At 33.1% G+C, this 13,564-nt stretch overlaps 1 protein-coding gene across 1 annotated transcript in view; it reads left to right on the forward strand.

The window, feature by feature from the left end:
• Window positions 1-13,564, forward strand: part of LOC106478040 (acetylcholine receptor subunit alpha-like) — a 25,306-nt gene that overhangs the window by 4,274 nt on the left and 7,468 nt on the right. The window contains exons 3-4 of the mRNA XM_013938550.2: window positions 10,119-10,228; window positions 11,352-11,532. Coding sequence (XP_013794004.1) covers window positions 10,119-10,228; window positions 11,352-11,532 — 291 coding nt within the window. The remainder of the gene's footprint in view (window positions 1-10,118; window positions 10,229-11,351; window positions 11,533-13,564) is intronic.

Here is a 13,564-nt window from a genome sequence, read left to right on the forward strand (position 1 = left end):
GTTTGTTAGGGGTTGGGGGGGGGGGGTGACACAGACTACTTTCGGAGTATTCCACTCCTCATCAGTGACCCTGGACACTACCGCCAATGAAATAATAGACCATTCCAAGCTTTTATTTGTTGTTAAACAAATGTTTAAACAACTTTATTCAAGTATGTACCACCTGCCCAGTGTCGGCTAACAATACGAAGAATTAAATTGTGGCGGAAAGCTACAAGTTCTTCAAATACCTATAGAGTGATAGGATTCTTTTTTCTGAGTATAAAACACTTAAAAAAACAATTTGCTTGTAGTACTTTGTTGTCGTTGTTTTTATATACTATATATATTATTCTTATTGCTACATTATAAGCGTTTACTTCAGTTGATACTAAATTATTTCATTTTAACAAATATCATAAACCAATCCAAACGATGTTTTGAGCATCGTAAATTCTGCCAGCTAATCTTCCACCTACCCCGCCCCACCCACGGTTGCTCAGTGGTTAAAATCAAATTTTGACACCCGCGAGAGGCACAGCACAGATATCCCATTATGTAGCTTTGGGCTTAACAACAAACTGTCAGTTAACCCAAATCGTTTCTTACACTATAATTAATGCTGTTGATACCAACACTACTGTATATATTCTCCATTCTTTCGGTCACTGACAATAAACATTGAAATTCGTGATCAGAAAATTTTAAAAGCCCGAAATTACATTTAAAAAAGTAAATCGGAAAGACCAATTTTGAACGGTTATGGTGACTAAGCTAATTCCACAAATAAAGCGCTCAATCAAATGAGTTTTAATATAAATTTTTATTCATTTTGTCCAATAGAAAAAAATATGAATATTATTATTAATGAAGCTGTTATCTGAATTATAAAAAGTGTTTAAGGATGAAATATGTATATTCACATTATAATATATTTACTAAATATTCTTCTTCTAGCAAATCAACAAAAAAATAGTTTGCGAAATAACACAAAACATTGGTAGATATAAATAAAACAGGTTTACGTTTTTTTTGTTTTTTTTTGGACTTTCTTTCTATAAAAAGGCCAACGCGATTACAATGAGGAAGAACTCAACTAAGACTTTACATTCCATACATATCTTTGTACTGTAGCTTTCAAAGATTGACCGAAGTCTAGAGATTGAGGTTTGTGGTAACTGGAATATAATATATCCCAATATGTATGGTTGTAACCTTAAGAAACAAAACAAAAACGTGTGTTTTATTTACTATTTTCAACCTGAGCGGCACTTTATGCGAAACGTAAGCTAAACAGCCAGGTTAAAGGTTCTAAGGGTCAAGCTTAGCCATCCCTAATTTTCCTCAATCGAGAAGCCCTCGCCAGCCAAAACTGATTTCTATACGCCTGTTAAATAGCATTTCTGTCGTGGGAGTTAAGATTGCTATCTCCTCGCTACTATTTGTAATACTAACCACCATACTTAGTAGGGATTTGGGTAGGCAATTTTTGAGGTATTCGGAAATTGGGCAATTTCCCTTCGCCCTGCTCTTATTATAAAGTATTAAATCGCAGAAAAAAAAACACTATGTGCAATGTCGGATGAGGCCGCGATTTGAAGAAGCTAACTGCTGAACCATGTCTGGAATACTCTGACGGCCTGTAGTGTTATAGGCATTATACTGGTGTGGAGCTGTCTGATTGGTTGGAGAATAGCCAATCACAATATAAACTACCAGAAATTGACTACATTATGGTGCAATTAATTTTCGTACAATAGAGGAAAACATCTTCTAATATTTGCGTTTTCTCCCATTTTGTCCAATGTTTCAATAATTATTCCCGACATTGCATGTAGAACGTTCTTAATTGATTTCTAGGGAAGTATTCTTTAGCGTCGTAAAACCACTCGACTTTTTATTCTGCTATTTTGTGTCATAAAGTCACAGTAGTTTCGGTAATGATTTTTTAAATGACTACAAATTTACACGATTAGAAGGATAAAGCTCAAAATAAGATATATCATTAGCCATTCCAAGTTCCTTCCTTGTAATGCGCGTCTAATTCTGGCTTATGTTTCACGTCAGCCTTACCTCAATATTTAGAATCCAAAGTCTGATAAACCACTCGGAGAATTGACTTATGAGAAATTGAATTCACTCGCGGAAATTAATAATTTATAAAAATTAATCTCTACTTTCAACAGTTATATAAAACTTGTAAAAATGTTTTATGCGATGCCCCATTTTGAGCGAGTATATCTAGTCTATAAATAGCTATTTTAATACATGCATTGGTATTTTCAACCTGAACCTGCCGCGATACATGTTCAAGCGGACAAATCAGAGACCACAAAATTAAAGCAGAGCCGACCCTAATTTTTAGCTGCTGACCAGGGATAGAACAACTAGTCAGTAGCAGCCTCAACACAGCACACCTATTCTTAGTTGAATGTTTTAAAATCAGAGACCACAAAGTTCAAGCAGAGCCGACCCTAATTTTTAGCTGCTGACCAGGGACAGAACAACTAGTCAGTAGCAGCCTCAACACAGCACACCTATTCTTAGTTGAATGTTTTATAACGCGGCCACAGAAGAAAATGTAGAGTGTGTTGAGCAGTATATCACAGACTCAAACCTTGGGCAATCCAACTCCCTAATCATTAGCCCATTTTTTAACACAAAAGTGTATCCTTAGTGTTAATTCATCTTCAAATATTGTTCATGTAATTGAATTTGTAAAATCATGTATGTTACTAATGTCCGTGTTCGATACCAAATATTGTGCTAGAAGATAGAGATATTGTTTTAATCACAAAACTACACATTAGGCTATCTGCGTTCTGTCCACCGCGAGGAGCTGAACCCCAGATTTTAGCACTATATAATAACTCCGCAAACTTGCTACTGATCCACCGTCGAGGAACAGAAAATAGAGATATGTCAGTTTAATCCCTTGATATATGGGTTCTAGAGTATTTCTTCAATAAAATATGCAATAAATCAACCAAATTGTTGATATTTCGTCAAATTTCCCAGTTTAACCTGGCTCCTAGAAATAAAAGATTCCTGGTCGCAAAAGGATTAAGCAGTTTGTTGAGACTGTTATCTAATGATACACCAAATACAAGAATTTATAAATAAGGTGTTTTAACATTACATTTATAAATTCTTACCATTCTATAACTATATTCGTGTGGAAAAAAATAAATATTTAATTAAAAAAAAATTCACAAAGTATATTTTTTTGTGTCTTCAACCATCTAAGGACGATAAAAATAAAAGTTACTTCCAAGTATAAAAAAAATAATAATCTTCGGTACCCATCTATTAATTACTTCTTCTTCTTCATTGCTAGCGCCATCTTAGTAAGATAACCCCCTACAAAAGAAATAGTCAGGCATTCAACATTTCAGTACAAAGACACAAAAGAACTAATCAGACCAGAAAAGTCAATCGATCGGTAATGGCTTTGAACACCGTGGAAACTATCAAGGCATCCGCATGTCAAAAACCGCAGTATTTAATACGGTGCCTTTTCTGATTTTTTTTTTTTACTACACAACATAGTTTTGGATAAGAAGAAAAAGGTCGGCAAGATAAAAACAACCATTGAAGCGAGCATATATTTCTGACAGAATCATGTTATTGATTCTTCTAGATATGTATATAATATATATACCTTGAGATGGTTTCTTCAGAAGGTTAAACGTATCAAGAAGCTGGAAAGACTAGTATCAAGTTTCACTTCATTTTATAAAATTTGCGACACAGCTAAGTAAATCCTCGTATGGTCCTGTACGCGATTACTTAGACTCGACAGTGTTTACTGTGCCCAACTGTAGCTTCTGAATTATTTTATATTTTATTACTCGAATTGATTTAGATAATTATTTCCAAATCTCTAAGAGTAAACAGAAAAATAATACTTTCTCAGTTCATTATTATGCAAACTAAGCACGTGAGGATCAGTTATATACGTGAATAGAAATACAAGTGATAGGTAATTCAGCTGTATACATGTAGTTGTCTCCTGATTCACTTTGAAGAGAATCCCAAATTTGTTCCCGATCCATGACTAAACTTCAAAGAAGACACGTGGACGTTTCACTCATAAGGAGAGTCATCAGAATAGTGGAATCTGTACTGTTACGAATTGGTTATAAGTACCGTTAGCATAATGTGTAACCGCTTTTAGACTAGTGGTGCAATTGCTTTAACCCCTAGATAAGGCTAGCCATCATCTGTAATACAAGCAAACAATGGTTACATGTTTTTTTTCTTACTTACTGTATCCGCTACTACACGTTTTGTACAGAATTTCGGGACAGAAACCAAAATACGGTCTACATCAACTTTGTCTAATGACGGCTCATGCCTATAATCATAAGGTTCAAACATGAAAAAGTACCAAGAACATTTTCAGTGTGGAGCAATAGTCTTTGTATAGATCAGTCTCGCATCACCTTAAAGTAACAAAGATACCAAACGTATATCCATTTCTAGAGAATCTGGAACCAGATCCATTCTCGCTTTCAAAGGGGAACGAATGTGACACTCATAGCAGTAATAGGGAAAGCATAGTGTCGATAAGAATAAGCACTTGACCTCTACTTGTTGTAGAACGGTACCAATAACGTCAGATATAATAAAGGCCCTTTCTTTAGCCTTATATTGTATGGTGCAATAGGCCCGATCTTAATCTAATGAATGATAACACCCGCCTACAGTGCACAACCATAGTGATCAAATACCTTTAAAAAAAAGAGGAAATAACCAAGTGGGGTGGTCTGCATGCTCACCAGACTTTTAAACTCTTATTAGAGTGTATACGAGATGCTATTGAGAGACGCGTTGCATTCCATCAAGTGATTCCAGATACTAAAAATGCTCTAACTATGTCAGAGAAGTGGTCAAGGGTATCTCAGTACTTTAGCAATAATCCAGTTTTAACGAATTCGACATTGCTATCAAGCTGTTCTTGTTGTTCATGGTTCTCACACTCTATATTGAATTGAAATATCATAGAGAAGGTAAAGCTGTCTTTAATAAATGTTCATTTAAAAGCATAGGCCGAATGACCAATCATTTGCATTTCAGGTCATATGATGGCTTATCAAAAGCCCAATGTGCATAAAAATGGCTTGAGGGGAGATAATGGTCATAAATTTTATAACAGAGGCATTTTAATCTCGTAGCTAAGATGTTACAAGCTCAAATTCTTCTTTAACTGCTTTGTAGATTGAATCTAGAGGTAACAAGAAGTACCGTAATAAAAATTTTCTGTTTCTAAATCCAAAACATCACACAGAGATTTTTAACATGTGATGCTGAAAAAATTAAAATAAGTTTATCTAATAATATTAAAATTGGAACAGGGTAAGAATGTCTTGATGATGGTTTTATGTATTTATGTTGTTGTCTTGTTGGTGTTTTTTGTGTATTCATGTTGTTATCTTGGTGATGATTGTTATGTAATTCTGTTGTTGTCTCAATGATGATTTTAAGTATTTATGTTGTTGTCTTAGTAATGATTATTTTGTAATTATGTTGTTGTCTTATTGATGGTATTTACTGCTTGTATGCAGGAGTTACATATAAATTACATCCACAATGAAATCCGTTATTTTCCAAAATGCATTTTTACAGAATTCTAAAATCTATTGAGTATTTTAAATTGTAGACTGCAAAGAGAAACACACCACGTTTCTTGGATATGTATTAACATTAACTATAACTACGATTTTGACCATAAATGTTAGTTACATTTTAGCATCACTTTGATTGAACAACGTTAATAAGCCAAAAATGTCATAATAAGTACGTGTATCTAATTAGTATTTTAACCAAAGTTGAGTTTTAACATAACATTACTAGATTCTATTACTGGATTTGTAGATATGATATATCCAGGAAAAGCTACTTAAGAGCAGATATTGTAGAAATTCTTGAATTATTATAAAATCCATAAAATATATAATATAGAATATTATATTACAAACATCACTAAACTAAATCTTACAATAACTTATGGTCAAAAATATCTTTCAGGGAGTCTAGGCATTGCTTTATTTTAATTGTTTAATCACTTTTTTATATATCCTGGACTGTTCCGATTTAACTACTCAAGAGTTGGCGGTGGGTGGTGTTGACTAAGTGCTTTTTCTCTAGTCTATCACTTCAAAATTAGAGACAGCTAGCTCAGATAGTTTTTAATAGCTTAACACAAAATTAAACAAATAAACATCCACATTAACTTGACGGTCTTTTTTATTATTCTAAATATGACCGAATATTATATGTTACATCAGATATCTTTGTTACTTTCATAGATGTCATCGAGCTATTATAGTTCAACTCCAGTGTCAGTAGTTTTCTTTTTTTTTACCTTTATGGTATAAAATAACATAGCTCGTGATGTCCCAGGAGGCAGACTTCGAACATATACACCCTCAACTTCGATCCTATTTCTAACTGTCACCTGTCGTCCAGAACTACTTCACGATCTTCTGAACTGAACGCAAGAGTTTCGAAAACAACTCATACTTCAATATCCATTTTTTTCAACAAGGACATTCCTATATACATCTTTATAAATTCAAGGCAGAATATACTTATTATGGTAAAGTTAAATACAAAACAGTTAGGTGTTTTAAACAGTATAACACAAGACACAATTCAACTTCAATAAAAATAATATGTTTGTTTGAATGAACTTTATTCTCTGATTTACTAACTGATGGATCTTTTATGTTTGAATGAACTATATTCTCTGATTTACTAACTGGTGGATGTTTTATGTTTCAATGAACTTTATTCTCTGATTTACTAACTGGTGGATGTTTTATGTTTCAATGAACTTTATTCTCTGATTTACTAACTGATGGATGATTTATGTTTGAATGAACTATATTCTCTGATTTACTAACTTGTGGATGTTTTATGTTTGAATGAACTTTGTTCTCTGATTTACTAACTGGTGGATATTTTGAATCTTTCGTTAAGACCGTATGTGAAAAATTCCGCTTTGTCACTGGTTAATTGAATTAACAGTTAGTCAATTAATTAACTGCTCACGACTTGGGTAATGTCAGTTTTGGTAATCTTTATATATATATATTTTTTTTTTTTTGAAGTCCAAAATACATTTTTTCGGAATTTTTTATGTTTGCTCTAGCTTATCATTTCGCATTATTAAGTGTTTTGTAAGCACTGTTTCACTAGCGTTAAATCAGTATTACATATCTAACGTTATTGTTATAAAGCATTCCACATTTCGTTGAGTTATGCATTTCAAGTGCTTCCAATTTTGTTTGGCCTGAACGAAATGAAACATGATGTCAAGATATGGTAGACCTAAGTAATAATAGATCTAAAATCGGATCGTGTTTAATTACATTTTCCTCAAAGTTTTATTCTGAACATTGAATGCACTGGTGGAAATATTTATTACTTTCTTTTTTTTTAAATCAATTGAGGTAGTATAGATGGCATGTTGCAATTGTTTTTATGACTTTTTCCTGGTTGCGAGACGCCATTTCGGGGCTCATTGCTGATAACTTCGGCATTCCACATGGACCTTGAAACGTCATCTCTGAACCAGAATAAGAGGTAGGAGAAGACCATAAAAATCCCATCATTATTTAATACTTTGCATCCTATCAAAATTTAAGGGCGTTCTACGTATACATTGCTATTTTTTATATATTTCTTAGAGATATATATTCAAGTCACATATTTTGATGTGGATAATTGACTTCAAGGCATAGTATTTATGTAACACTTTTTTCTTCTAAATCTACGCTTCTTTAATAATTATTTATTTCAACACAGTGTAACATAGCACTAGGCACTTTAAAACAAGGGATCACATATGATTATGCCGTAATTATATCTCTGAGATCGTTTTACGTTAATCATTTTAAACCCGTCTATCAAGACAATCTTCATACCATTATTAAACTGTGTATTATTAGTTCTGAGGGACTTGACTACAGCACTAAGAAGATAATTGGATAATCAGATGAAAACTGTGAGATATACAGCGTATTTGAAACATTTTAGAAATAGCGAATTGGTTAAACTTGAAATACACAAAAAATAGCTTTTAGAGAGGGTGTATCACATGCGGCTAAGCAATTAAGAACCAACATGGCGCTAAAGAAAGCACGTGTAGTCATGCGTTACCTCATATGATCCTCTTGAGAGGAATTAACAAGGATTGTACGACTGGATTGCACCGTAGACAACTTTATTTCTCATGATTCTGGTTTATAGCCCTAATGTGTTACAAGCTGACTCTTCTTAGAGAAAGTTCCAGAAACATTTATGCAATGAAAGTAAAAACTGTCTGCGGTTTAAAACACACTAAAAAAAGTGTGTTACTGATTGAATCGAGTTTCTCTAAAACCTCAACTTGTGTTAAACACTTACAAGTGTTTATTACCGTGAACTCTGTGAAATTTAAACTCTGCGGTTTAAAACACTAAAAAAAGTGTGTTACTGATTGAATCGAGTTTCTCTAAAACCTCAACTTGTGTTAAACACTTTCAAGTGTTTATTACCGTGAACTCTGTGAAATTTCACACGTAAAATTAAGGTGATATTTCGTTTGTAAATCTTTCGTTGCTACGTTGACATTGTAGTTTGATCCCATTAATTTCTTCGTGTTTTCGTTTATCTCATACATATAAACTGGATGTATTAATCTATCAATGGTTATTTTATAAAATCTGATTTGGGCATTACTTATAATAAAGTTGTTCATATTTGTCCACACAATAATACTATAATAAACTATTACAGGACACTTGTACTTTATACTAACTTAGCTGTGTCAATGCAAAACCTTTCTTGTAAAATAAAGATGATATCTTAGATCTGACTTACCGAATCATAGAACACCTGCTTCGAGACCAAATCCTATAATCTCAGCCGCAACTGGATCTCTTCCCCATGTGTAAAGCTATATAAATAAACTTCACAAGGCTGACACGCATGCCAGGTACTTAATGGGCAGCATTCCAATCACAGCAAGACGAAAACAGCTAGTTGACAGTAGTTTCTAGATCATGTCCAGTGGACCAATGATATGTTCATGTTGAGCTGAAATGTCATGAACTCCAAGGTGTAAAGCATCTCTACCAAATGTTCATTTCCGGGTATATGCTATGTGTTAATACTAGAAATAAACGACCTTATAACACCAATTTATTGTTTATATTTAATTAGACACTTAACGCTTCGGTTTACAATTTGTGTTTTAGTGAACACTTCTGAAGAAACTGTAAAGTGAAACGTTGAGTGTTTAATTAAATATAAACAACATTTTGGTGTTATAAGGTCACTTATTTCTTGTATTAATATGTCTTCTATACACCAATATGCACTACAGAAATTGAATAATGAGTTCTGAAACATATGCTATGTGGCATTTGCATTTCAGAACATATGACAGATCAACAGATGCTTGATTTGTATAAAAATGCTTACATTAGTTTATAATATTGTTTTTTGCCTTAGCTAAAATTCTATAAATTTAGTTGTCCTTTAATTGTTTTGTTTATCATATAATTCGGTTGTTCAGGTTTCTTTTACTACAAACTAGACAGATCTGATTCTCACTAGATTATTCATGTTTAATTTCATCTCAGTCTTGAACTGATTATAGCTATTTTTTATCTTTTTTCTTAAGCTATATTTTGTTTTAACTATGATAAGCTCGTTCAAGTTTCAGTTCACTTAAGACTTGAGCCCATATTAACTATATTGTTTGTTTGTTGTTTTTTTTTGCCACTCAAATTCAGAGGTAACCTGAGTACAACTGTATTGTTAGTCAGGCTTATTCTGACTTTAATTAAACTTTTCTTGTTATGCTTAATCTCAGTATTGGCCCGGCTTTACATAAACTGATTTTTGTACTGCTTTAGCTCAAAGTTAGCCTGGCTTTAAATATATTGTTCTGTTTTACTCAGCTCAAAGTTAATCTGAGTATAGCTATTTATTCGATATTTTGCTTCAACTTAGATTTAAAGTGACTTAAACTAAATTGTTCTTCTTTAGTTTCAGCTCAATCTAGGCCTGACGGTACCGAAACTGCTTTTTGTATTGCGTGATTAGCCTGAGTTTATTTAAATTGTTCGTATTTCCTTTCATCTCAGACTTGGCATGACTACAACTTACAATGGGACCCAGCCGAATATGGAGGAGTGGAGATGATACACGTTCCAGCTGAAGATATATGGTTGCCAGACATCGTGCTATTTAACAAGTATATTTTTCAAACTTATACATTTACGTTTTGAAACAGTATTTAGCAAAATAAACTTGTTACTCTAATTAACTTAAGTTGTTTACGTACAGACTATTGGACGTTCTGACGGATTTGCATTCATTGTGAAAGGAAATTGGTTTATTTGTTGATAAGCCATTTCAAATTATAGACTTTTGAGTTTGGTTTTAATTGAATATATCTTAAACTCTATTTGAAAATAGTGCATTCAGTCCAGAATTTAATTTTACTTATTAGAAGCTTCAATAAGAGCCCCTTTTACTGTAGTTTTATGATAACTTATATGACTTGGTAGCTTAATTGTTATTATATTTCATTTCCTCATTAAAACGTGAATTTCAGTTGTCCAAACACATAAAAGTATCTTAGGTTACTAGTGGTGGGTAAAGGACTATTTACCAAAATCAAACCAAATTGCTTGCATTCTTCCACAATATGAGGCCTACTTTTAGGTTACTAGTGGTGGGTAAAGAACTATTTACCAAAATCAAACCAAATAGCTTGCATCCTACCATAATATGAGGCCTACTTTGTTTACTTCCTTCGCTCTTCCAAGCAGAACTGATGAGATGTGAATTGAAGGAAACTAGTCTGCTACAGAGAATGAAAAATATATTAGGCCTCTATGTTATCTTTTCTTCACTGAAATTCACGTTTTAGTGAGGAAAATAAATTTACCAATAAATAAATAACCAGTTAGTCCTCTGAACAATAACGGATAATTAATTGTGAAGGCATGTCTCATTATCCAAACACCTAAAAGTGTTTTAGGTTATTAGTGGTGAGTATCGGACTTTAAACCAAAAACTAACAAACCTATTTTATTTTAATGTATCAAAAAACAGACAAGTGTTATCCTCTAAAACATTTACAAGCGTTCATCTTTGGTATCAATCTCCTCTTTTAACATTTGTTATACTTTGTTGTGTAATTTAGAATATGATTTAACGTTAAGTAAACAGCTGGAAAAAAACAGAATTAAATCAATTCTAGATGTATTACGATAAAATTGATATGCAGAATTTAAAACGTGGAAGAGATATGTACAAAAAAAACGTAAGTAAAAAAAACTTTTTTCACGACTTCTCTATTGCCATCTTAGCTATGACGGTAACTATGAAGTGACCCTGATGACTAAGGCCACTGTCTATCACACTGGTGAGATAGTATGGAAACCACCGGCCATGTACAAAAGCACTTGTGAGATTGATGTTGAGTACTTCCCTTTCGATGAACAATCCTGCTTAATGAAGTTTGGATCATGGACCTACGACGGCTTAGAGGTAGGTGACCACGAGTTTAAGCTATTTATCAAAATGTTTTATCTGCACTGATCCAGAGAAGTTCCTTGCGTTAAAACAATGTTAACATTTTGTTAAAGGGTTTATCTGTAAGAGACACGTGAACTACAAATATTTCTTCACAACTCATCAATTGTCAAAATGTAATGTAAAACTTTAGTACAATTTTTACTCCAATAATAATAATCACCTAGTAGGTTAGGGTAATAGATATGATTTACCGTGATGGACAAATCGCAGATACCAATTATGTAGCTTTGCGATAACGAATAACCCCCAATAGAAGGGAAATAAAGTCGTGTGAAAAACAAGCAAATTTAAATTTGAGATATGTTGAAACCGTTTGTTCTGATAATTAATCACTGAGGCACCAAGTATGGTCGGTTATTATCTGGTCACTAGTTATTTTAACTAATGACTAACATACAAATTATAAGTAATGCAACATCTTGCGGTGCATGTTTTTTTTGTTGTTGTTGCTGCTGTTTTTTACCCCATGGCTGACCTCTGTCCTGTCAGAAAGATACTTTTTTGTAGCTTACACTAGACACGATTCAAACTAAGCTACAAGAATGATGCATGAATCCACCTTTCACAACACAGTCAAGTTTTAAAGACATTTGAGATGTCCCGAAGTTAAGTGAATGGTACTGCAACTCTGAACGTGAGAGAGAAACATCGCTACATTAACTTCACGGATACGATATCAGTGAACAGGCAACATTACAGTTAACTAACAACTAACCCCACTATAGTCTTTTCATGTTGATATTGTAGCCTTCAGGTAACATTGCATAAGCTTCTTTCGACAAAAGAATAGTGTTTCAGTAAGTATCATTGCTCCAAGCCATGATAGAAGATGTCACTATGGAACGGTTAATTAACCGAGTGATTCAACAATAATATTTTATACGAGACTTACCGTCAAAAGTGTTATTTAAATAATCAGCAACCGTCATGTGGAAGCTCAAACCTATTTCTTTTAGACCAAGCCTATGTACAAAATTTCGCTAATAACGATTAAATATAAACGATGAAATACTGTATATAAGGAAGGATGATTCTGTATAGTTTGTCTCATGAAAGCAATTTTAAAAAAAGATATACATCATAAATGTTGCATTTCTCTTTGAGTTTATAAGCTGACTTAAAGAAATGACAGTTTGCAGCGTAATCCTCAAAGATTCTAAATGATGGTGTAGCGGTAGAGAAACCAGAACAAGAACTAAGCACTGGCTGAACTGGGTTTACGTCAATGTTTGTCATGTAGTTTTGATACCCCGAGCTGAATTATCTAATAATATTAGATGGAAACGATTCAAAATTGGAATGTTAAAATTGGATATACTTTTTAAGGAATTCTTCGTATCTGATTTCGTATAATCATTTCTAGGTGAACTTCATCTAGGAAGTGAATTTTGAGATTTTTGCTGGCTATATATTCATTTGAAAAGTTATAGTACAATTGAAGTTTCGTGCATTTTATCGACACCAACAACAGGAAATATTTATATATTTTTTGTTTTACAGTAATTATTTGGATCAAAACTATGTACCTTCATGGTCTAATCTGTGATTGGATAGTTTGAAACCATGCATTTGCATGGTGTATTCCGCAATTTATGGACTCTCTAGGAAATTAATATTTAAAGTCATGAATTTTGTTGATTTATTTTATGATTAAACCTTTTGAAATAGTGTCGTTTTAATTCGCGCTTGATGGACTGAATCCGTGTTATTAGTGATTAGTGTTAATCGTTTTTTTTTCTTCTTATAAACTTGAGGAAAAAATGGAATGTACTGGAAAACTAGTTATCTCAATACTCTAATTCTAGAACTCATAGAACACTTGCTGCTACAAGTAAAAATTGATCGTTTGTCGACTAGGTAGTCCTAGTGTAATACTTCTCCAAATTTCTTGCCCAGCATGGCCAGGTGGTTAGAGCTTTCGACTCGAAATCCCCGTCACACCAAACATGCTCGCCCTTTCAGCCGTGGGGGCGTTATAATGTGC

This window comes from Limulus polyphemus, unplaced genomic scaffold, assembly GCF_000517525.1.
Source record: "Limulus polyphemus unplaced genomic scaffold, Limulus_polyphemus-2.1.2 Scaffold175, whole genome shotgun sequence".
In the NCBI taxonomy this organism is placed as follows: domain Eukaryota; kingdom Metazoa; phylum Arthropoda; class Merostomata; order Xiphosura; family Limulidae; genus Limulus; species Limulus polyphemus.